Source organism: Beauveria bassiana, assembly GCF_000280675.1.
Source record: "Beauveria bassiana ARSEF 2860 unplaced genomic scaffold BBA_S00018, whole genome shotgun sequence".
In the NCBI taxonomy this organism is placed as follows: Eukaryota; Fungi; Ascomycota; class Sordariomycetes; order Hypocreales; family Cordycipitaceae; genus Beauveria; species Beauveria bassiana.
In genome coordinates, this window is record NW_007930853.1 from 168,823 (window position 1) to 190,324 (window position 21,502).

The 21,502-nt window shown below is 54.8% G+C and overlaps 7 protein-coding genes across 7 annotated transcripts; 4 read left to right on the plus strand and 3 right to left on the minus strand.

Annotated features, from left to right (window-relative positions):
* Nucleotides 1-1,584: 1,584 nt before the first annotated feature.
* BBA_06258 (calcium-translocating P-type ATPase) lies at nucleotides 1,585-5,834 on the plus strand (the record flags this gene model as incomplete). The annotated part of the gene is made up of 2 exons (XM_008601355.1): nucleotides 1,585-1,640; nucleotides 1,751-5,834. 2 exons carry the CDS (start codon nucleotides 1,585-1,587, stop codon nucleotides 5,832-5,834), a joined length of 4,140 nt encoding a protein of 1,379 aa, XP_008599577.1.
* Nucleotides 5,835-6,540: 706 nt separating this feature from the next.
* Nucleotides 6,541-6,864, minus strand: BBA_06259 (uncharacterized protein; the record flags this gene model as incomplete). The annotated part of the gene is made up of 2 exons (XM_008601356.1): nucleotides 6,541-6,689; nucleotides 6,777-6,864. 2 exons carry the CDS (start codon nucleotides 6,862-6,864, stop codon nucleotides 6,541-6,543), a joined length of 237 nt encoding a protein of 78 aa, XP_008599578.1.
* A 2,288-nt stretch (nucleotides 6,865-9,152) lies between these two features.
* On the plus strand, nucleotides 9,153-10,926 carry BBA_06260 (Sir2 family protein; the record flags this gene model as incomplete). Its single annotated transcript, XM_008601357.1, has 2 exons — nucleotides 9,153-9,402; nucleotides 9,482-10,926. 2 exons carry the CDS (start codon nucleotides 9,153-9,155, stop codon nucleotides 10,924-10,926), a joined length of 1,695 nt encoding a protein of 564 aa, XP_008599579.1.
* A 558-nt stretch (nucleotides 10,927-11,484) lies between these two features.
* Nucleotides 11,485-14,488, minus strand: BBA_06261 (clathrin-coated vesicle protein; the record flags this gene model as incomplete). The annotated part of the gene is made up of 3 exons (XM_008601358.1): nucleotides 11,485-12,950; nucleotides 13,001-13,838; nucleotides 13,886-14,488. 3 exons carry the CDS (start codon nucleotides 14,486-14,488, stop codon nucleotides 11,485-11,487), a joined length of 2,907 nt encoding a protein of 968 aa, XP_008599580.1.
* A 948-nt stretch (nucleotides 14,489-15,436) lies between these two features.
* BBA_06262 (branched-chain amino acid aminotransferase) lies at nucleotides 15,437-16,708 on the plus strand (the record flags this gene model as incomplete). Its single annotated transcript, XM_008601359.1, has 2 exons — nucleotides 15,437-15,632; nucleotides 15,693-16,708. The coding sequence occupies 2 exons, from the start codon at nucleotides 15,437-15,439 to the stop codon at nucleotides 16,706-16,708; spliced, it is 1,212 nt and encodes a 403-aa protein (XP_008599581.1).
* A 287-nt stretch (nucleotides 16,709-16,995) lies between these two features.
* Nucleotides 16,996-17,926, minus strand: BBA_06263 (NADH:ubiquinone oxidoreductase 11.6kD subunit; the record flags this gene model as incomplete). The annotated part of the gene is made up of 3 exons (XM_008601360.1): nucleotides 16,996-17,086; nucleotides 17,282-17,683; nucleotides 17,871-17,926. 3 exons carry the CDS (start codon nucleotides 17,924-17,926, stop codon nucleotides 16,996-16,998), a joined length of 549 nt encoding a protein of 182 aa, XP_008599582.1.
* Nucleotides 17,927-18,064: 138 nt separating this feature from the next.
* BBA_06264 (Brefeldin A-sensitivity protein 4) lies at nucleotides 18,065-21,202 on the plus strand (the record flags this gene model as incomplete). Its single annotated transcript, XM_008601361.1, has 1 exon — nucleotides 18,065-21,202. The coding sequence occupies one exon, from the start codon at nucleotides 18,065-18,067 to the stop codon at nucleotides 21,200-21,202; it is 3,138 nt and encodes a 1,045-aa protein (XP_008599583.1).
* Nucleotides 21,203-21,502: the final 300 nt, after the last annotated feature.

Consider the following 21,502-nt stretch of genomic DNA (forward strand, 5'->3'; position numbering starts at 1 on the left):
ACGGGTTGGTGCCGCGATGCCAACAAAGCGGCCCCAAGGCGTGTGGAATGCTGAGGGACGCACACCCTGACTACGAAGAGCGGTGCCTGATGGCGCTGTGCATGATTCGGGCCTGCTATGAGCGGATGAGCAATGCCACAACGGTCATGGCATGCAGCCAAAGTGCCGAGAATAGCCATGTGAAGACAAACAAAGACACCGTCATTGATGTGGCCATGTTCGAAAGATGGGCGGGTCGTGGCCCGTGTAAGCAGAAGGCAACAAGATCGAGGCGAAAGAAAGTACTGATGATGGGTGATGCAATATGGAGCAACATACCAGTATAAAAAAAAAGGAAGCCGAATATCTTGATTGTTCCACGATATGGAGCTTGCAATTAGAATATCAAGGGAATGAGTGGCAAGCATGTATTCAACGGTGTTAGATAGTGGGCGATTTCAGTGGAGTGGGACAGGGGAAGGGGAGGGATAGCTGGGATAGTTAGTGGAAGGGACAGTGGGTGGGACACGGGAGAGGCACTGTAATAAACAAGGCAAAGCCACAAACAAAGTGTGCAGATTAGCATTTACAGTTTACTCCCTACCTGTTGTCCCATTGCCGACTTGGAGTCACATTATGAATGACGACTTGTCCTACATGATTGCTCGTATCAAAAGGCTGAATACATGCAACGCAGGCAACGACTTTTATAATTAAACATCATCCTCTTGCTTCTGCACCAGAACTCTTTGATGATCCTGGGCCCTGGTCTCTTGTGAACCACAGACATTCAAGCCACCAATCACAAATAAACTTGAGCACTGCCACACGCCAAGAAGGGAGCTAGCTTTATTAGGTATAGTGCCTCTAGGCTTAGGTAGCATCGAAGCAATAGGGACACTCCAGGCTCTAGGTTGCTCCGTCGTTTGTGCACACCACCAATTCGCACCCAAATCACATCAAGCCACACCAAACCACAAACACACAATCCCATCATCACCCTCACCACCGGCCGCCCTCTTCCCACGTACACCTTTTGTACTTACTCGCGGCAACGATCAACAAAGTTTCCCGGAGGACGCCTTCTCTTGCCCTCGTCCTTTTGCAATTCATAAGCCGCTATCCGTACTTGTCTTTTCAACAGCGCCTCTCGTTAAACCAAAATATCCTCAACACCGAGCCACCCTCGCACTCCACATCGCGCACGCCCCCGGCTCACATCTCCTACCGCTGGCTTTCTTCTCGGAGCCCCATCTCCACAGACAATCCAAGCTACGACTCTTGGCTTGTGCATTTCAACACTCGCCCTCCCGCGTACCTCAACTCAGCCTCTGTCCCTGTTCTCCCGACTCACCACTGCCATCAGCCATCGTCTCGTGCTACCCTCTCCGTATCCGCCTTGGTCATCATGATTGCCTAGGACCTGCCCTGCCGTCGGTATCCTCTCCTCAGGCCTTCAACACCATCTCACTCCTTGTCGTCTCTGCTTCGTGTTTCCCTTCTTTCTGTCTCTTGCCGTCTTCTCAACCAATGACCCTCGCCACCAAAAAGTCGCCAACCGACAGCCCAGTTGCATAGCCTCTTTCCAACAAACCTAGTGGCACCATGCCCGACTCTACCGACAATGAGCCACCACCACCGCCTGGTGGTAGGCGACGAGCGTGCGTACCTTCTCGACTCGCCACACTGGCTACCTCCCGCTGGCTTTCGATATAAATTCCAGCCACTGCCTTCGCCATTCTCTCCTTTGCTAACATGACTCTTGTTGCAGCCCTACCATCACAATCGACACCACGGCCGTCAGTCCTACCGCCAGTGCCGTCGACATGCCTCAAGGCCCTGAAAACCAACCCGCGCCAATCGTAACATCTCCTCCTGACGACGATACCATTTCTCCGACTACTTTGGCCGGCGAACCAAACGCTTCCTTTACCCACCGTGTCGGGCGTCCCGATGTCCGTACCGACACCTCGTTTGAAAGCAGAGACAGTCGGCCTACGAGTCCGCACAATGTCTCCAGCCCTGTCCTCGGCTTCGGCGAGCGAGGCGCTGGCTTCCTTTCGGTCCCTTCCGGTGACGCTAGGCCCCGTCAAAACTCACTTGAATCTGATGACGCCGCCAGATCAATTCATTCATATGGCGAAACAACGGTAGTCGCTTCCAATTCGACCCAGACTGACAAATACAAGTCCTCATCGCTGAGCAACGAGAAGATCATGAAGGATGATACCGCCTTGAAACCCGATGTCGGCACCGAAAAGGATTTCGAAGTCGACAACAATCCATTTGCCTTTACTCCTGGTCAATTGAACAAAATGTTCAACCCCAAGAGCCTCACAGCTTTCTACCAGCTCGGCGGCCTCGGCGGCCTCGAAAAGGGCCTACGTACCGATCGCAAATCCGGACTCAGCCCTGATGAGACCCATCTATCAGGCCACGTCTCTTTTGATCAAGCCACCGCTACCGGCAAAAGTGTCAAGGTTCACAGCGAGGGTTCTACCCCTGTCGCCGTGGAACGAACGGATTCTCGTGCCAGCAGGGCCAGCAAGGCCGACGAGCAGTTCGCCGATCGCTACCGCGTATTTCGCGACAACCGTCTTCCCGTCAAGAAGGGCAAATCGCTTCTTCAACTCATGTGGATAACTTACAACGACAAGGTTCTGATTTTGCTGTCTATCGCTGCTGTCATCTCGCTTGGTGTTGGCCTTTACCAAACATTTGGTCAGGCGCATGAACCAGGCGAACCTCAGGTTGAATGGGTCGAGGGTGTCGCCATCATCGTCGCCATTGCCATAGTTGTCATTGTCGGCTCTCTCAACGATTACTCCAAGGAACGCCAATTCGCCAAATTGAACAAGAAGAAACAAGATCGTCTCGTCAAAGTGGTGCGCGCCGGAAAAACTACCGAAATCTCCGTCTTTGATGTCATGGCTGGTGAGGTTATTCACCTCGAGCCTGGTGATCTCGTTCCTGTCGATGGCGTCCTTATTGAGGGGTTCAATGTCAAGTGCGATGAGTCTCAGACAACCGGTGAATCCGACATCATCACCAAGCGTTCTGGTGATGAAGTATACAACGCTATTGAGGCCCATGAGAGCCTCAAGAAGATGGACCCCTTCATTCAGTCCGGCGCGCGCATTATGGAGGGTGTGGGCACGTACATGGCTACCTCAGTCGGCATCTACTCTTCGTACGGCAAGACACTCATGGCTCTCAACGAAGATCCCGAAATGACTCCACTGCAAGCCAAGCTCAACGTCATCGCCACTTACATTGCTAAGCTCGGTGGTGCCGCTGGTCTACTACTTTTCATCGTCCTCTTCATTCAGTTCCTTGTCCGCCTGCCTCGCCTTGACGCAAATGTCACTGCCGCCCAAAAAGGTCAGATGTTTCTTGAAATCTTCATCGTCGTCGTCACCATCATTGTTGTTGCCGTACCCGAGGGCCTTCCACTGGCAGTCACTCTAGCGCTCGCCTTTGCCACCACTCGAATGCTGAAGGATGCAAACCTCGTTCGCCACCTCAAGGCATGCGAGGTCATGGGAAACGCTACCACGATTTGCTCCGACAAGACCGGCACCTTGACGCAAAACAAAATGCAGGTTGTTTCCGGAACGATTGGCACTACTAACCGATTCGGTGGAGCCAAGCAGCGTCCTGATAGCAACCCTGATTCCCCTGTCGAATCGTTCCAGGACTCGAGCTCCGACATTACTCCCTCTCACTTTGTTGGAATGCTTAGCGAACCTGTCAAGGAGCTGCTGCTCAAGTCTGTAGCGCTCAACTCGACAGCCTTTGAAGGAGAAGTCGAGGGCGAAAAGACGTACATCGGTTCAAAGACCGAATCCGCTCTCCTGCTCTTTGCTAGAGACTTTTTAGCCATGGGGCCGGTTGCTGAGGTTCGCGAAAGTGCCACCGTTATGCAGATGATCCCATTTGACTCTGGTCGCAAATGCATGGGCATTGTTGTCCAGCTACCGAAGGGCAAGTTCAGGCTCTACGTCAAGGGTGCCTCGGAGATACTCCTGGCTCAGTGCACTACTACCCTACGTGACCCCGCCAAGGATGACTCCGTTACGGACATGACAAAGAGCAACGTCCAAACCGTTAGTCGCGTTATTGAGAGTTACGCCAACAGGTCTCTCCGCACCATCGGCCTCTGCTATCGCGACTTTGATGCCTGGCCTCCCAAGGCTGCTCGCCGCGGTGATGGCAACGATATCAACTTTGAAGACATCTTCAAGGAAATGACCCTGCTTGGTGTTGTCGGTATTCAGGACCCTCTTCGTGAAGGCGTTTATGAAGCCGTCAAGAAGTGTCAGCACGCTGGTGTCGTGGTCCGCATGGTCACTGGAGACAACAAGCTGACTGCTCAAGCTATCGCTAAGGAATGTGGTATCCTTCAGCCTAACAGCCTGGTGATGGAGGGACCAGACTTCCGCAATCTCAGCAAGATGGAGCAGGCTGAAATCATTCCTAGACTCCATGTCCTTGCTAGATCTAGCCCTGAGGACAAGCGAATCCTCGTCAAGCGCCTCAAGGAAAAGGGCGAGACTGTCGCCGTCACCGGTGATGGTACCAATGACGCACCTGCTCTCAAGACTGCCGACGTTGGTTTCTCCATGGGAATTGCAGGTACCGAGGTCGCCAAGGAGGCCTCTGCTATCATTCTGATGGACGACAATTTTACTAGTATCGTCAAGGCTCTCAAATGGGGTCGCGCTGTCAATGATGCTGTGAAGCGCTTCCTGCAATTCCAGCTCACCGTCAATATTACCGCCGTCGTTCTCACCTTTGTCTCGGCCGTTTCCAGCCGTCAAGGAAAGTCTGTCTTGACGGCTGTGCAATTGCTTTGGGTCAATCTTATCATGGATACGCTTGCTGCTCTCGCTTTGGCCACTGACCCACCTCAGGAGAGCGTCCTCGATCGCAAGCCGGAGCGCAAGGGTTCATCCATCCTCTCTCCGACTATGTGGAAAATGATCATTGGGCAGGCCATCTACCAGCTCATTATTACCTTTTTGCTGTACTATGGAAGCCCCAAGGGCATTCTTCCCCTGCCTGGGCCAAACGACGTACCTCCTGTAGAAGAGCAGGCAACACTGGTCTTCAACACTTTCGTTTGGATGCAAATCTTCAACCAGTGGAACAATCGCCGCTTGGACAACAATTTCAACATCTTTGAGGGCCTGACTAAGAATTGGTTCTTTATTGCCATCAGTGCCATTATGTGCGGCGGTCAGGTCCTCATCGTCTTCTTCGGCGGTGCCGCATTCCAAATTGCCAAGCACCAGTCGCCGACCATGTGGGCCATTGCCATTGTTCTGGGCGCCATCTCCATTCCCGTCGGCATCATTATCCGCTTGATCCCCGACTCGTTGGTAATAGCTCTGGTTCCGAACTTCCTGAAGAACCGCTCCAGCAAGGTTCCCGGTGTGACTATTTCTGACGAAGAGATGGATATGTACCCGGAACCTTTGGCTGATGTCCGTGACGAGCTCAACTTTATCCGTCGCATGAAGGGCGGCCGCCTGAACAACCTCAAATTCGCCATGCAGCATCCCAAAGAGATGCTGACTCGCTCGCGCAGCCCGTCACATTCACGTTCCAACTCTGTGAATGCCCCGCAGACACCTGTACGCGAAGACAGCTTCCCGTACCCGGCGACACCCGAGTCGAGAAACAGATCAAGGTCCAACAGGTCGCGATCAAACTCGGCGTTGGGCGCACCTACTGTCATGGCGGGTATTGTGGCAGCCGGTGTTGCTGCGGGATGGCAGCCCATGGGCAGACGATCTGTCGATGAGCGAGAGGAAGCAGAAGGCAATGCGAAAAATGAATCGAATAATACTTGAACGGGACCACTACACCAAAAACAACGGAGAATCAGGCGCTCGTTTTCATCACTCATCTTTACAGTCTCACAGACGTATACGTCTTTGGAAGGGACCATTATCACCTGTCTTGTTGCGTACGGAGTTGGAAAGACTGGTCGAATTAGCCCAGCATCAGTCTCTTTTGTCTTTTTCCTTTTTTCCCATGGGTCACATATTTACTTGATAGACAGAAAAAAACAAAGAATACCATTTTTTAATGCCTTGAATATCGCTCGACGGAATGTGAATGCGAGTAAGTAATTACTGGGAAGTCTTTTGTTGCATCGTATTTTGGGCGAGACGCCCGCTACGTGATGCAAGCTGTCTCTCACATATATGCCTTTCTTGTTTCCCAGCCACAGTTGGTAGAGTCTCGCACAGCTCAGATCTTGTGGTTGAGCTCGTCTCCAAAGGAGACATGATGAACGGGATAACGAAAAACACAGCGCGAAACGAAGTTGGGTGCAGTAAGTAGAGTTCGTGTTGTGGATGTGGACGTGGACGAGACCCTTTTCCCTTTCCCTCTAGATTTCGGAGACTTGGTCCAAGAATTGCAGGGCAAGAAAGACGAGGTATTCAACAGCACATGAGAAAACAAGACGCCTTTTTTTTTATTCGGAAAGCAGTCCCGTGTTCAAGGCGGCGAATGTGGTTTTTGCGCAGACTCGGCAGTCCAGTTAACCGTTCAAACGCGGGCAACAACGTTTGGCTGGCGGCGAGAAAGGATCCCAAGGACAAACTCTTCCTGCTGTGCGATGCATCCCTGACCCACTCGAAGATCTACCACGAAAAGGGGGTTGCTCTGCTGCTTTCTACCGGCAAACTGTTTTCTTACTTTATTCTTTTGTGTGTCTCTCATGCACTCTCGCGACAGCATTCGTTCAGCCGCCCCCCCCCGCGGCAATCCTTGGCCCGACCCACGGGCGCTGATGGCATCAGACATGGGGAGGCGGTGCGATGGATCGGGATAGTTGCTGGCGATGTGGTGGTACGTTGTACGGCCGGCCATTGTGTTTGTTTTGTGTGTGTCTGTGTGTGTGGGCGTGGTTCGGGCCGGTGTTGTTGGGGGGAAGGGCGAGAGAGCGTGACGGTTTTACGGCGGCAATGGCGGTGGCGGCGAGTCTGCTGCAGTGGTGGAGGTTTGCCATTACATAACAGCGATCGTCTTGAATTGACTTGTCGCTGTCTTTATGTGGTGGATGAAAGGGAGTCTCCGAGTGTTTGGGCTTGTGTCGTGTAATAGAGTGCTAGTGACGACGTTGAGGAAAGCGTCCGACTTGTCCATGCTTGGTTCTGGCATGCTTCAACTACATTATGCATGTGTCTAGCAAAGAGCCGGTTTGCACGTATTTTTTTTCTTTTCTTGGTTTGGGCTTGATATGTTGTAAACATGGCTTTCCTGCGCAATATGACGCTGAATGGGCATGTCTTAGTAGGGTGGCAACGGGTGACTTTGTGGGTGGTCTCCGCAGTGCACATATCGCCCTAGATTTATCGAGTAAAAGCATCAAGTTGAAGCGAGATACAGACGATTTGTGCTTTTGCGCAAAAGTTATCAGAGTGAAGAGTGTATATAACGTGTGCACCGAGTGGGGGGGGGGGGATGTGTGATGGTCGGCATTAGAGTGCTGTCGTAAACTCGGGTGGAAGGACTCGTATCCACGAATTGACTGTTTTTAATAAACAACAAAAACCCCGTCAGTGTCCAAGGTAATCGGCGCCGTGGATAACTAGAAGAGTAGGTACCTACCTATCAATCATGCTGACGCCTGATGAGCCCGTCATGGTGGCCTAATGGCCAGTGACCAGTGACCAGTCTAGACCAGGCCACCGCCACCTGCAAGTTTTATTTGGGGCGCGCCGGCGGTGGTCTATGGCCGCATGTATCTTGTTCTCTTTTATAATTTTCCAAGGTTGCCGCTACGGCCTATCTATTCCTGCCGTTTGCACATCCTTTGACCACGCTGGCTAGCAAGCAACTTTTGTTGCCAGCGATTACTCCATTTTATTTTTTTTGCATCTCTTCTACATCTGTCGTTGTCAACTCATTCTCTCGATTGTTCGTTTCGAAAGACAACGGATTATCCGTGATACCCCCATCTCGGCCCGGCGGAGGGGGGTTTGTTCCCTTCTTGGTCTGCATGCCATAGACGCTCTTCAACGGCATAGCACAGAGAAGGGGGGAGAAGAAAAATTGAAGCAAACGACGTTTGCTCTCCTCGGACAATTCAGAAAACAAGCCAAACGTCAAGAGCGCTATCAAACGGGGCCAAGTTTGCCAAGGCCGGATTTCAAAACCCTCTCTCTTTTCTCTCTCTCTCTCTCTCTCTTTTGATTTTGTCGATAGCGCGCCTCACAGAACGAGGCAACAGGCTCGCACATCCCATCACACACATCACATCTCATCTACGTTGGCGAGTTAAAATTACTAAGTGGATGGCAAAAGGCCGTAACACAGGCACACACACACGCACAACCAGAGCTAGAAAAAGTAATCCTCGACCTCTCGCCTCTTCTCTCTCTCTCTTCTTTCTCCGTCTCGCTTCTTCTTCTTCTCCTTCTCTTCGCCTTGTCCGCAATCAATCTGACCAAATTTTTGTTTGCCCACAGAGCAGCGAGAAACAAGACGAGGCACAACGAGCTGGCAACCTGGCCCATCCGCCTGTGGTGAGACAAATACCAACCCTCACCTGGGCTATAATACCCGACTTGTCCAATTTCTCCTCGCTTTCCAGTTGACTGAGTGCGAAGCCACCCCCCCCGTCTCCATTTCCCGTTCGCCCAACGCGGCTCCTTCTTTCTCTCACAATCACAAGAGAGCCGGCTTTATAACAAGGCCATTCATCCTCAGCCAAGGCGATACCCTTTTCAGTCCACCAGCAACTCGTCTTCCCAGCCTGCCCTTCTCATCCTCAATACCAAGCCACGTTCTATCTCATCTCTCCCGCCCAGACCAAAAACATCTGACAGGAACCGACTTGTCGCCGTCTTTCCCATCACAACCTTGCCTTCGCCTGCCGCCCACATCAAAGGACCCAAGCGCTTAGTAGCCCATCGTCTCATCCCTTCTTCACCCGGCCACTTTTATCACGGCCTGAGACTATCTGGCATAAAACCCTATCAGGCATTCGCTTTGTGTTTTTTGCCCATTCACCACATTCCGCAGCCGCAGTTTCAGCAACCGAGTTTCTGCACCTCTGTTTGCATTTGCACCGAATCGTCCACCTCATCTTTCACAACTGCCGCTCCTGGTCAACGCTGCCCTTCAGCCTCAGCAACCTCAGCTCCTCAGCTCCCATGAGCACTAAGCGTGGCGCCGCGAGAGGCGTCAAGCTGCCTTATCGCAAAGCCCATGCCAACGCGCTCAATGCTTCACGCTCCGAGCCGACGGCAGCCCAACTCAAAAATGCCGCCATTGAGGTTTCTCTCGCCGATCTGGAAGAACGCGTGGCCGACGTGCGCGACTCGTGGGAGACGGACTCGCTCTTTGAAGATGCCTTTGAAGCCATCGCCGAGGAGAGTTCAGCTTCATCGTCAACCTCTAGCCGTGAGTTTCGCCCCTCTGAAATCTACCTTTTAGGTCTTTTGTGTTTCCCCTTTATTCTGTCTTGTTGCAAACCATGCAGGCATGGCAGTGTCACATACCTGGTCATCACCACCCTTCTTGCCACTCGACCCCGCTGACCGACACACCCCCCCTGCAGACAGCACTGAAGCTTGCACACCAGACGAGGCCAACCGCCTTCGCAGAGAACTTCGCGAGCAGGGCCCTGCCGTCTTTTGTCAGCGCACCGTAGATGCCGGCCGCTACACGGCCAAGAAGCTACTCTCGGCCTTTGGCTTCAAGGCGCCCGGCTTTCTTGAAGGCGAGCCTGATGAGTCGTACTACAGCCTGCTGTCGCTGGCCATTACCCGCGAACTCTCCAAGCGCGCCAAGATTGCCCGCTATAATAGCGTCGACGACGCCGTCGACTTAATTGCCAAGAGCTCCAACATTGTCCTCATCACCGGCGCCGGCATCTCCACCTCGCTGGGCATCCCGGATTTCCGCTCCAAGGGCACCGGCCTGTACTCGAAGCTCGCCCATTTGGGCCTCAGCGACCCGCAGGAGGTGTTTGACATTGACGTCTTTAAGGAGGACCCGTCCATCTTCTACTCGGTCGCCAAGGACATTATCCCCGCCACGGAGCGTTACACGCCCACGCACAAGTTCATCGCCATGCTGCACCAGCGCGGCAAGCTCCTCACAAACTACTCGCAAAACATTGACAACCTCGAGATCAAGGCCGGCGTACCCAGAGATAAGCTCATCCAGTGTCATGGATCCTTTGGCACCGCCTCGTGCGTCCAGTGCGGCCACCGAATCGCTGGCGAATTCATCTTTCCCGACATTCGTGCCGGCATCATCCCTCGGTGCCCGAAGTGCACCCAAGCTGCTGCGGCCTCGACCAACCGCGCTTCTTCATCTAAGCGTCGCCGCGCCGCCTCCGAGAAGAAGCGCCGCCGGTGGTCCGCCGACGACAGCTCCGACGACGACGCCGCCGCCGCCCACCACGGCGCATCCACAGCGTACTACGACGCGTCCAGCGCGGGCGTCATGAAGCCCGACATTACCTTTTTCGGCGAGGCCCTCCCCGACGAGTTTTCGCGGCGCCTGACGGAGAATGACCGCGACAAGGTCGACCTCGTCATCGTCATTGGCACCTCGCTCAAGGTCACGCCCGTATCGGAGATTGTCAGCTGGCTGCCCTCGCACATTCCGCAAATTTACGTCTCGCGCCAACCCGTCAACCACATCAACTTTGACATTGATTTGCTCGGCGACTGCGACGTCGTCGTCGCCGAGCTCTGCCGCCGTCTCGGCTGGCCGCTCCGGCACGAAATGGTGCCGCCCGGACAAATTATTGACGTTCGCACCGAGACGGGCTTTCAGAGCCAGCATGTGTTTGAGGTGCGCAGGCCCGTTGGCCTCGATGCTGCTGCTGCTGCTGCTGCTCATGATGATGAAAAGGAGACGGAGAATGGAGAGGAGAAGGAAAATGGCAAACCCGCCACGCCATTATCCGTCTAAGAAATCATTTCATTAATTCGGCTATCTTGTCTGTTTTTTTCTTCTTTGGAGTTTCTTCTTTCTTTCTTTCTTTTTTTCTTTGCAAAAACTAAAAGATTTCTTGTCATCTGTTGTTGTGTAAGCAATGCACTCTTCATTTTCATTTTCATTGTTTTTTTGGCCTGTTGGCATACACCATTCTGTTCATCTTTTCTTATTTCCTGTTTATCTCGTTTTCTTTTGTTCAACTACATTTTGCTCACATCTCTGCCGAGACAAGAGAACGATGGATACAATCTTTGGGCTATTTTTATAATTGAAGTGAAGCGGGATTGGATTTTGTAATGGACATTATGTAGAAACTACCATGAAGGAAGAAAAATAAAAAGACAAATTCATTTACATGTATGCCACTGCTGTCATTCATCAACATGTCGGGATGTTTTATAGTATTCTGTCAAGATGTTTCTAGTATTCTAGCAGAATGCTCCAAACGTAATTTCGAGTCTTTTTGGTCACCGTTATATGCAAGGCTATCATCAGCTTTACGCACCAACCCTCCGGTTTCTCTTTCCCTCTTTATATCAGACTCTGATACTTGTCCAGTCCGCTCTTGGACTGCCCTGCCGTATTAGTATTGGTATTTGCGCTTCCTCTACTTGCATTCATCATGCCTGATCCGCTGCCGCTCGTCGCCCTCTGCTGCTGCTGCGCCATCATGCCGCCCATGCCACTCGGGCTGCTGGCCCACGCCGACGCACTGCTGCCCCCAAACGTCGTCGCTGGTTGGCTCGCTCCGACTCCTGGCGGCGGCGGCAGAGAAAATGACGAGGTCTGGCTCGGCAGAGATGGGCGCTGTCCGCCGCCGCCGCCCATGGACAGGCTGGCCATGGACGACGCCATGCTGCCGGCGCCAACGCCGCTGTAATTGGGCGTGCTGGGGCCGCTAGCCGATGACCAAGGGTTGGACGCGGCGGCCGCCGCAGCGCCCCAGTTGACTGAAGTCGAGGTGGAAGGTATTGTTGCTGTTGTCGTCGTTGTGCTGCCGGGCTGTGCAAACGAGGCCGGCGACGGCTGCAGCGGCTGACTGTACTGCGTCGAGGACGGCGCCATGGGTTCGAAGCGCGCAAGGTCCGGTGTGACGGTGCGGAAACCGGCTTGCTGCTGCGTAAACGACGAGCGACCGGCGGACGCGGCGGGGCTGACCGGAGTCTGCGTGGACCAGGCAAAGGCCGGTGCTTGCGGGCTAACTGGAGATTTGGCAGCTGCGACGGGGTTGGCCTGGGGCGCGTCCCAGCTGGCGAAGCCGTTGCTACCGGCTGGGTTGGGGCTGCTGCTCGCCGCGGGCTTGCCCTTGATGAGGGCCTCAAAGTCGTCGGCGGAGGCGCCGTTGGCGCCGCTGTCAAACGCGGTGCCGGTGACGCCGCCAAAGGCGAGGAAGTCTTCGTTGGGCGCCGCGGTGGCGCCGCTGGTTGTACCGGCTAGCTCCTGCAGCTTGCGCGTCTGCTCGTCCTCGACGCGGCGCGAGAGCGTCTTGATGAGAGCCATGAAAGCCTGAAACTGCTTGAGGTCGAGCAGCGGGCCGAGGCTCATGCTCCACAGGATCGGCAGAATGTCCATGGCGACAAAGTCGGCATCGACAATATCGCCGACAATGCCGAGGACGTTTAAAGACGCCATCATGACGGCGGGCTCCTTGGTTTTTATGACCTTGATGAGGGGAACAATCTTTTCCTGCATGGTGTACTTGTCCAGCGCGGTGGAGGAAGACGTCTTCTTCTTTTCCTGCGTGAGGCCGCTGAGACCATCGTCGCCAGCGGAGGCGTCATTGGAGCCGCCGCACAAAATAACAAAGGACTGCAGGCCACGGACCTTGATGGCCAAGCTGTTGGTTTTGCTGAAAACGGCAGCGACAATGGGGAACAGCTCATTTTTGATGGTGCTAAAGTCGAGGGCAGGTAGAACGACTGGAAGACTGCGCAAAGCCGCGTCAACAATTGACGGGGTGGGACATTCAATAGCAGCAACGACAACCGGTAGAATATCTGACTCGGCTTATTAGCGGAGATTATTGAAAAGGTAATTCATTACTGACCTTCTTTGAATTCTCGACCATTGCAGTTGTTGGCTGCGGCAGCCAGGTTTTCTAGAAATACCATGAGGCCAGCGTCTCTGGCGGCGTCCTTTTCTTGTGATTGCTTTGCATTGAGGACAAAAATTTGTTTGAGTGCTGGACGAACTCGCTCGCTAAAAGCTCGTCGAGCCGAGGGGAGAAGGTCAACAATCTTGAAGACATTTTGAAGAATCAGGGAAAGCAGGTCCTTGTCTTTTAGCTCATCCAATAGGGCTGGCAAAATCTTTTTCTCCATGACGGATTTAGGAAACGACGGCAGCACCTTGTTGAGACCGCGCAAGAACTGCGACTTTTCGTTTGGCGTTTTGGCTGGAAAAGAGTCAAGAAATCGAATTGTTGACACAAGGATATTGTCAAAGTATTCGCTCTCTTGGAATTCGCGGGCCGTCATTCGCTGCGCAGGGCGTCGCGTGATGAGGCGCGGCAGCACATGGTTAGCGAGCTCCTTGGGCAGCGGCCGTGAGCTGAGAAAGTTATTGGAGCCAGACGGGACAGTCGACGAGGACGAAAAGAGGCGCTTGTAAGTTGAGATGCTGCCATGACTCTCGAGGGGTGATCGGTGCGGGGAGTTGTATAGAGCCACAGCTAACAAGCCCAGGGAGAACATGTCAGCGGAGCATGTTAGGTTGTTGTCTATGACAAAGTCGGGGGATGTGTAGTCGAGATTTAGTTGAACATGTTTGGGTAACCGAGGATCGAGGTTGAGTACTTCATGGAGGCTGATGCCCTGTATTGAAGTTGGCTTGTTGGAGCCGTCTGCCGGGCTGCAGAAGGAAAGACCGCTTATTTTCCAATCAGACTGTCGACTGTTAGCTGTGGCAGCGTGATGACCAAGAGTCTGGCTACCTTGGAATTGACGAGAATGGCATCAGGCGTGAGATTGCCATGAACGAGGCCGGCGTTTTCGTGGAAGAATTCCAGAGCCTTGCTAATTTGCAAGAGTCCTTTTTGAATCTCGAGTTCATCAATCTCTAGTTCCCTCCTGCGTCGCACACCGTCGGCGTCTTCCGTTACGTAGCGGCTCGAGCGGCCGCCAGGGCCACCGGCTCGTTCTTGTTCATCCTTTTCTTGCAGCAGACTTGACAGTGAGGCCGTGACAGGTTCCGTGACAAATTGCAGGCCGCCGCCCCTCGTCTCTTCTACCGGCTCCACGAGCTCGAGGATGTTGGGATGTCGCAACTTGGCCAGGCTCGATGCTTCCTTTTTTAATCGCTCGACGACCTCCTCGACCGTCTTTTTGAAGGAAGAGGCGCTGGAGCGACCAAGTGAGTTGCCGTGGCTATCAAGTGACTTCTTGTCAAATACGAAGACGCTGTAGGGCTTGCCAGTCGACTTCTTCTTGGCATCGTAGATGCGCCACGGACCAGCTGCTGAGGTCGCGTTGGGGGAGATTGTGTAGTTGCCCGTGATGTTGGTAGCGGAGATGGATTTCAGCGCGTTGGAAAACATTGTGTTGTATGCTTGGTTCGGGCGCTGGCTGGGTAGAAGATTACGGCATGTCGGTTCGGGTCGTAATCACGAGCCTCGCTCAGGGGAGGACGCCGCCAGGGTTGATAAGAGTGGTGCGCACGATGACAACTGGGTAATTACCAGGGCGAATGCAAGACTTGAGAGCTCGAAGAGAATGACACCAGCACCACGACAAACCCCGCCGTGGTCATGTAGGATGGGATGTTCAACTTGCGACGATGACGATAGCTTGAGCATGGGTGTCTAGCTTGGTGGCAGTGGTTCATTGCACCAAGACAAGCAAGGCGCGCGGGCTGTTGGTGCCACGTGTGGCGCAGGCCGTGCGGGCTCGGCCTTGATATGTGTCAGTCTATTCACCAACAGGTTAACTACGAAGACGCAGAAACACTAGGAGTAGGCAGGATTAAGCGAATAATGAATAATTATGCCATTAACATGACGAGATCTATTCAGCGCATCTAGTTAGACTTGATACCGTCCATAACGGGGAGGCCTGGCGGACCCTGGAGCTGTTGTATTTATTACCTAGGTACCTATTTATTAGACCGAGCCTGAGGCGCTAAGCCGACTGCAGACACCGTAGACCGCCGAGATAGGATTCCAGCGGGTAGCGGCGGGTCTTTAGCACGTCGTCTGCTGAAACGAGTCACTGACTGGCAGTGGGTTGCTTGTCTTGTACGCCCTGGAGTCGCCTGGAGAGCGTGAAGCGACACGCCCTGGGAAATCGGCTCCGGTACCGCATCTTGCCATTGCGAGACCTCAAACCGCGATCCTCCTCCACCTTGACTATTTTCTTTCTTGCACATTCCCAGACCCGTTTTGCGGACGTCACACCACATCAATCGCTGTGTCGCTGCCGATACGGACGTTTTGGTAAACAATCAGCCCCCCCTCCGCACGATTTCGCGACGACATAAACACTTCACGATGCGGTCCGCTCTGAGAATGCGATCTGCCCTGCTGGGTGCTGCTCGCATGCAGCGCGCCATGCCCATCGCCCGCTTCTACAGCCAGGCCACAAAGCTGAATGGCCTTGATGCCTCGAAGCTCAGCATTACCAAGACGAAGAGCCCCAAGGCTTTGTCCAAGCCCGAGGATCTCGTCTTTGGCAAGGAATTCACAGGTACGGCGCCTCCACCCCGACCTGTCACAGTGTGACCAACAGCTTACAACCCTCCAACAGACCACATGCTTGCCATCGAATGGAACAAGGAGCAAGGATGGCTGGAGCCCAAGATTACACCTTATCAGAACCTATCGCTCGACCCCAGCTCGTGCGTCCTGCACTACGCCTTTGAGTGCTTCGAGGGCATGAAGGCCTACAAGGACAAGAATGGCCGCGTCCGCCTCTTCCGTCCCGACAAGAATATGGAGCGCTTCAACAAGTCTTCGGCCCGCATCGCCCTGCCCACCTTTGACTCCGAGAACTTGATTGCCCTCATCTCCAAGTTTGCGCAGCTCGAGTCGCGCTTCATCCCTGACCAGCGCGGCTACTCGCTCTACCTCCGCCCGACCATGATTGGCACCCAAAAGACGCTCGGCGTCGGCACCCCCGGCTCCGCCCTGCTCTTCGTCATTGCCTCCCCTGTCGGCCCCTACTACCCCACCGGCTTCAAGGCCGTCTCCCTGGAGGCCACCGACTATGCCGTCCGCGCCTGGCCCGGCGGCGTCGGCGACAAGAAGCTCGGCGCAAACTACGCGCCCTGCATCGTGCCCCAGCAGGAGGCCGCCAGTCGCGGCTTCCAGCAGAATCTCTGGCTCTTTGGAGAGGAGGAGTATGTCACCGAGGTTGGCACCATGAACATGTTTGTCGCCATCAAGGACAAGGCCACCGGTCAAAACGAGCTCATCACCGCTCCGCTCGACGGCACCATCCTCGAGGGCGTCACGCGTGACTCCATCCTCGGCCTTGCCAGGGAGCATCTCGCTCCCGCCGGCTGGAAGATTAGCGAGCGCAAGTACACCATGCAGGAGCTGTATGACGCTGACCAGGAGGGTCGCCTTATCGAGGCTTTCGGTGCTGGCACGGCTGCTATTGTCAGCCCTGTCCGCAAGATTTCCTGGAAGGGAAAGATGGTCAACTGCGGTCTCAAGGACACAGAGGAGTCTGGTGAGATTGCGCTCAAGATGAAGGACTGGATCGAAAAGATTCAGTATGGCGACGACCAACACGAGTGGAGCTACGTTACTCCTCAGTAAAAGACAAGAAAGATGAAACCGAGAAGAAGAAGCAAACAAATACATAGACTTTGGTTATTAGCAATAGACTGGAACATGCGCTTCAGAAATGTAGACGTAGGTGCGCGAAAAGATTATGATTCTATCTGAAACCATTGATGGAATTGTCTTTGCAACACAAGGAAAACAAAAAGCTTGAAATCATGTACAGTGCTTATGGCTGCGGCGGGCTCAAAATCAATTCCAGACCGAAGCAACCTCTATCTCACAACTGAATGCCGTGTCCCCCTCTAACCCTCGTAAAACTCTCACTTCTTCTCTTGGGACGCCGTGGGGTCGGGCAAGACACCCTCAGCTTCTAATCTTCTGCGAGCCTCCTCAAGAGCCCAGGTCGAGACGCTATGCAGACAGTCAGCATACATTATACATGTCTGGTCAAAAAAAAAACGCAGGGTTCGTCGTGCATCCACACCGCGCCCTGTCATCGACATCGCGCCCGAAATTGGCACGAAATGTCCCAAATTGGGTTATGTTCGAATCCAACAACGCGGTGTGAATTTGTTCTTGCTTGTCCCCTCCCCTCTGGAAACTCACCTCGTGTCGGGCTTGAAAGCAAGGGCCACGCCGGCAACGACAAAACTGCCGCAAAAGAAATACATTGGCCACTCCCAGCCCTCGGGCTCGGGCTTCTCGCCAGGCTTAATGCCCCAGAGCCAGCCGCTGGGGGGCTCGAACTGGGACTCACTGCCGTGACCGCCGCCACGTCGGTTGGCGCTGACAGAGAAGCTGCGTGCGGCGGCGGCGGCGGGCTGGCGGGCGCATCGCACCGCGCGGAGCGGCGCTATCGAGTGACGGAAGATGGCCATCGCTTTTTTCGGGAGGGCCTGTGATTCGGGAGGGATGAGTTGCTCGGCGTCGCTGGCGATCCGGAGACGTCGATTTGGGGCGCCAATGGCTTGTAGCTGGGATGCGAATTTGGTTTGATGCTCGACCTGGCTGGGTCATCACGGCGGCTCGGGGGAGATACTGGGTCCATCAAGTCACGTGTAGCGGCGCCAACCAATCACTCGCCACGAATTCGGGTTGAAGACCCGCCCTTTACCTTTTGCTTTCTGACGTCAAAATTATTCAGAGTGTTGCATTGTAGATAAGGCATGCCGGGACGCTGACCATCTTTACTCACTGCTGCATAATGTGCTGATCCAGGGCTTTTAAAATGGAGTAGAGACTCCCGCACATTTCCGGTCTTACAACGGCCTAATTGAGATTATCCCTAGTCCGGATCAGGACTATCGCCGTGGTCTGAAAACCTATCACAATGAGTTGCGTGCATTGGTATTAGACTATCTTGCTTGCCAGGCACGCAGAATCTATAGAATGCCTGGGCTTTCTTCACAGTACCAAGATGACGTTGGTAAGCGGCACAGCGGCCCCAGCCCTGGCGCGACCTCGACTGGCCAGCTGAGCCCTGTGAGCCTGTCGAGTTTGGACCAACATTACGGCTCGCGAGAATCGTCATCTGCCTCTCCCATAAAACCTCAAAGACCAGGATTTCGCGGCGGCGCTCCTGGTCTCGGAAGCAGAACAAGCTCCACCACTAGTCTTCTCAAGCTGAATCACCTGCTGCCCAGGCCGGAGGACCACGGCACAGACACATATGGCGTTCGCGAGGTGCGCGATGGGTTCTTTGATGCCGTCTTTCTCAAACCGCCGCGTCTACCGTCGAAAGATGGTCTGGAGGCGCTCAAAGCCAACCTACCCGCTGCATTCGACCAGCACAATCCTCTGACCATCAAGCATTTCCTTCCGAATCAATGGCGCAAGCTAAAATCTGTCGTTCGCCGTGTGTTTACAACACAAACAGGCATTACACTGCTCAAACCGTTTGTGGCTTATTTTATGGCATATGTCCTCTGCCTCGTGCCAGTAGTACGCCACTGGCTGGGCCCTCAATACTATATCATGGCAGTATCCGTCATCCTCAACCACCCTGCCCGAACCGTCGGTGCTCAAGTCGACGGCGTCGTTTTAACCGTCCTTGGCACTGCCATTGGAATAGCCTGGGGCGCTCTGGCACTGCTTCTATCTACATCGACACTGGCAGCCAGAGTTGGATATGGCGGGATCTTGGCGCTATTTCTCGTCGTCTTCGTTGCCTCTATTGCTTCGATCCGCGCATTCTTTGTCCGATTCTACCAAGCAGTGCTAACGGCTGGCATTGCCGTCATTTACGCGACACTCTCCGAAACGCACGACGCAACAATCCCGTGGAGCAAACTTCGCGGCTACGCTGTAGCTTTTCTGTTTGGCCAAGCGATAGCGCTGGCCGTCAATGTCTTGATCTGTCCCGATGCCGGGGCTAGACCACTTGCCACGACATTGCACCAATCGTTTAATCTCATGCTACAAGCTCTGAAAGCTCCGCATACAAGGGATGCCAGGCTTCGCAGGCAGTTGCTCAAAAGCTTTGTTGACTTGTCCGAAGCATATCGTGACATGGCCATTGATAGCACAATATCCCGTTTTCGGCCGGAAGACGTGCTTGAGCTGCGAAACTTGATGCAAGCTGTCTTACGGGCTCTTCTATCAATGGACACTGAGACTACTCTATTGGGTAGACCAGATGACAGCGAGGCCAACAACGGCGAGGTAAAACAGGAAGGCGGCGATAACGGCCAAAATGGACACGTGAAAGATGTGGCGGAGGCTCTCGCGACGCCTACAAGGGATCTTCTTCTATCCATGTGTGAGGGGATTCGCACATGTGATATCGCGCTCATGGGCATCTCAGGCTACCGTAAATTCATCGGCCCGTCCACAGATTTCTCATCTGACACCGCCGTCTCAAAGACTCGCCTCAGACAGACCATATCTGATTTCGACAGCGTTGAGTCCTTGCTCCTGCAGTCAGGCAGACTCCCCGACTCCGCGATCCATGATTTCGAAATCGTGCAGCTGTTTGTGTCTGCGCGCCACGTCCGCGAGACCGCCGCCACCGTGCAGCATCTCCTGCACCACGTGAGCGAGATGCAGACCGTGTCCAAGCGACCGCGTCTTTGGCTGCCGTCCTACCCGGTTTCCAAGTCTGTTTACCGAACCAATGCGCAGATTCGGCACGACAGGGGCGGGGTTGTCGCGGGGTCCTACCAGATCACCTTTGGTGACATTGCGAGGATCCTAGACAGGATTACGTCCCGCGTGCACGAACCCACGGGACGCACCCAAACCGATGCCGCGGGCGATGCACACCTCAAGCCTGAGACGTCCGCCCCGCGAACCGGCAGCGACGACACAAGGCCCAAGAGCAGCACCGCAACCAGATACAAGATCTGGCGCGGCCTGTACCGGCTGCAGGGCTACGAGAGCAAGTACGCGCTCAAGGCGTGCCTGGTGACGTGCCTCCTGGCCGTGCCGTCGTACCTCGAGCAGAGCAAGTGGTGGTGGGATCAGTACCAGGCGTGGTGGGCCGTCGCCATGAGCTGGGTCGTCATGCACCCCCGCGTCGGCGGCAACCTCCAGGACCTGCTCAACCGGTCGTGCCTCGCCGTCTTGGGCGCCGTGTGGGCGGGCGCCGGCTACGCCGCAGGCGACGGCAACCCGTACGTCATGGCCGTCTTTGCCGGCGTCTACATGCTCCCGATGCTGTACCGCTACACGCTGAGCACCCATCCGCGATCCGGCCTCGTCGGCAGCCTCTCCTTCACCGTTGTGTCGCTCGGGCTGCTGGAAGCCGAGCACCGTGGAGCCGCGACGACGACACCCGCCGTGCTTGCCGCCCGCCAGGGCCTCGTCTTCTTGGTCGGCACCGCGGCGCCCATCCTTGTCAACTGGGTGCTGTGGCCCTTTGTCGCGCGCCACGAGCTCCGCTCCGCGCTGTCCTCGATGCTCTTCTTCATGAGCGTCACCTACCGCAGCACTGTCGCCACCTACGTCTATTTTGACGCGCCGCCCACACCCACCGACATTCGCCGCTCCGAGCTCCTCGAGGGTCGCCTCCGCGAGGGCTTCGTCCGCATCCGCCAGCTCCTCGTGCTGACTCGGCACGAGCTGCGGCTGCGCGGTGGCGGCGGTGGCGGCGCCGCCGCCGCCGACCACCACGACCCGCGATGCTGGGCCGCGCTCACCGAGGCTTGTGAGCGCTTCTTTGAGCACACCATCGCTGTCCGACAGGCCGCCCTCTTCTACGACGCGGGCTGCCTCCGCGCCAGCCCCGCCGCCGCCGAGCGCCTGCTGCCGCACCGCCGCGACGCCGTCGCCACGGTCCTCGCCAACTTGTACGTGCTCGCCGGCGCGCTGCGCGCCCGCCGCAGGGTCCCGAGGTACCTGCCTAGCGCAGCCGCCGCGCGCAAGGCCCTGCTGGTGCGGTCGGACGAGGTCGAGGCGGAACTCACGGCACAGGAGGCGCAAGAAGCCGCCGAGGCCGAGGCGGGGGCGGGGAGGGGGCGGCGCTGCGCGAGGTCGACACGCGCCGAAAATGGAGCGACACTTACCGCTTCTCGTATAACCAGAGCCTGACCGGATGCATCGTGCAGCTCGAGGAGATGGAAAAATACACCAAGCTCATTGTGGGCGAGCAAGGGTAAGCAATCTGCGCGGTGACTGCTTTACGTTAAAGATGGGTTACTGACAGCCGCACAGATTTGACGACCAATTTAGCATATAACAACGCAACACACAAAGAGCCAAAGCAGCAATCTGAAAAAAAAAAAAAGGAGGCAAAAGAAGAATTGCCTCGTCTTTTGCGATTTATACTCCATCAATGTTTTGATATTCCAAATGATACCCCGACAAACCAAAATATATATGCCCAAAATT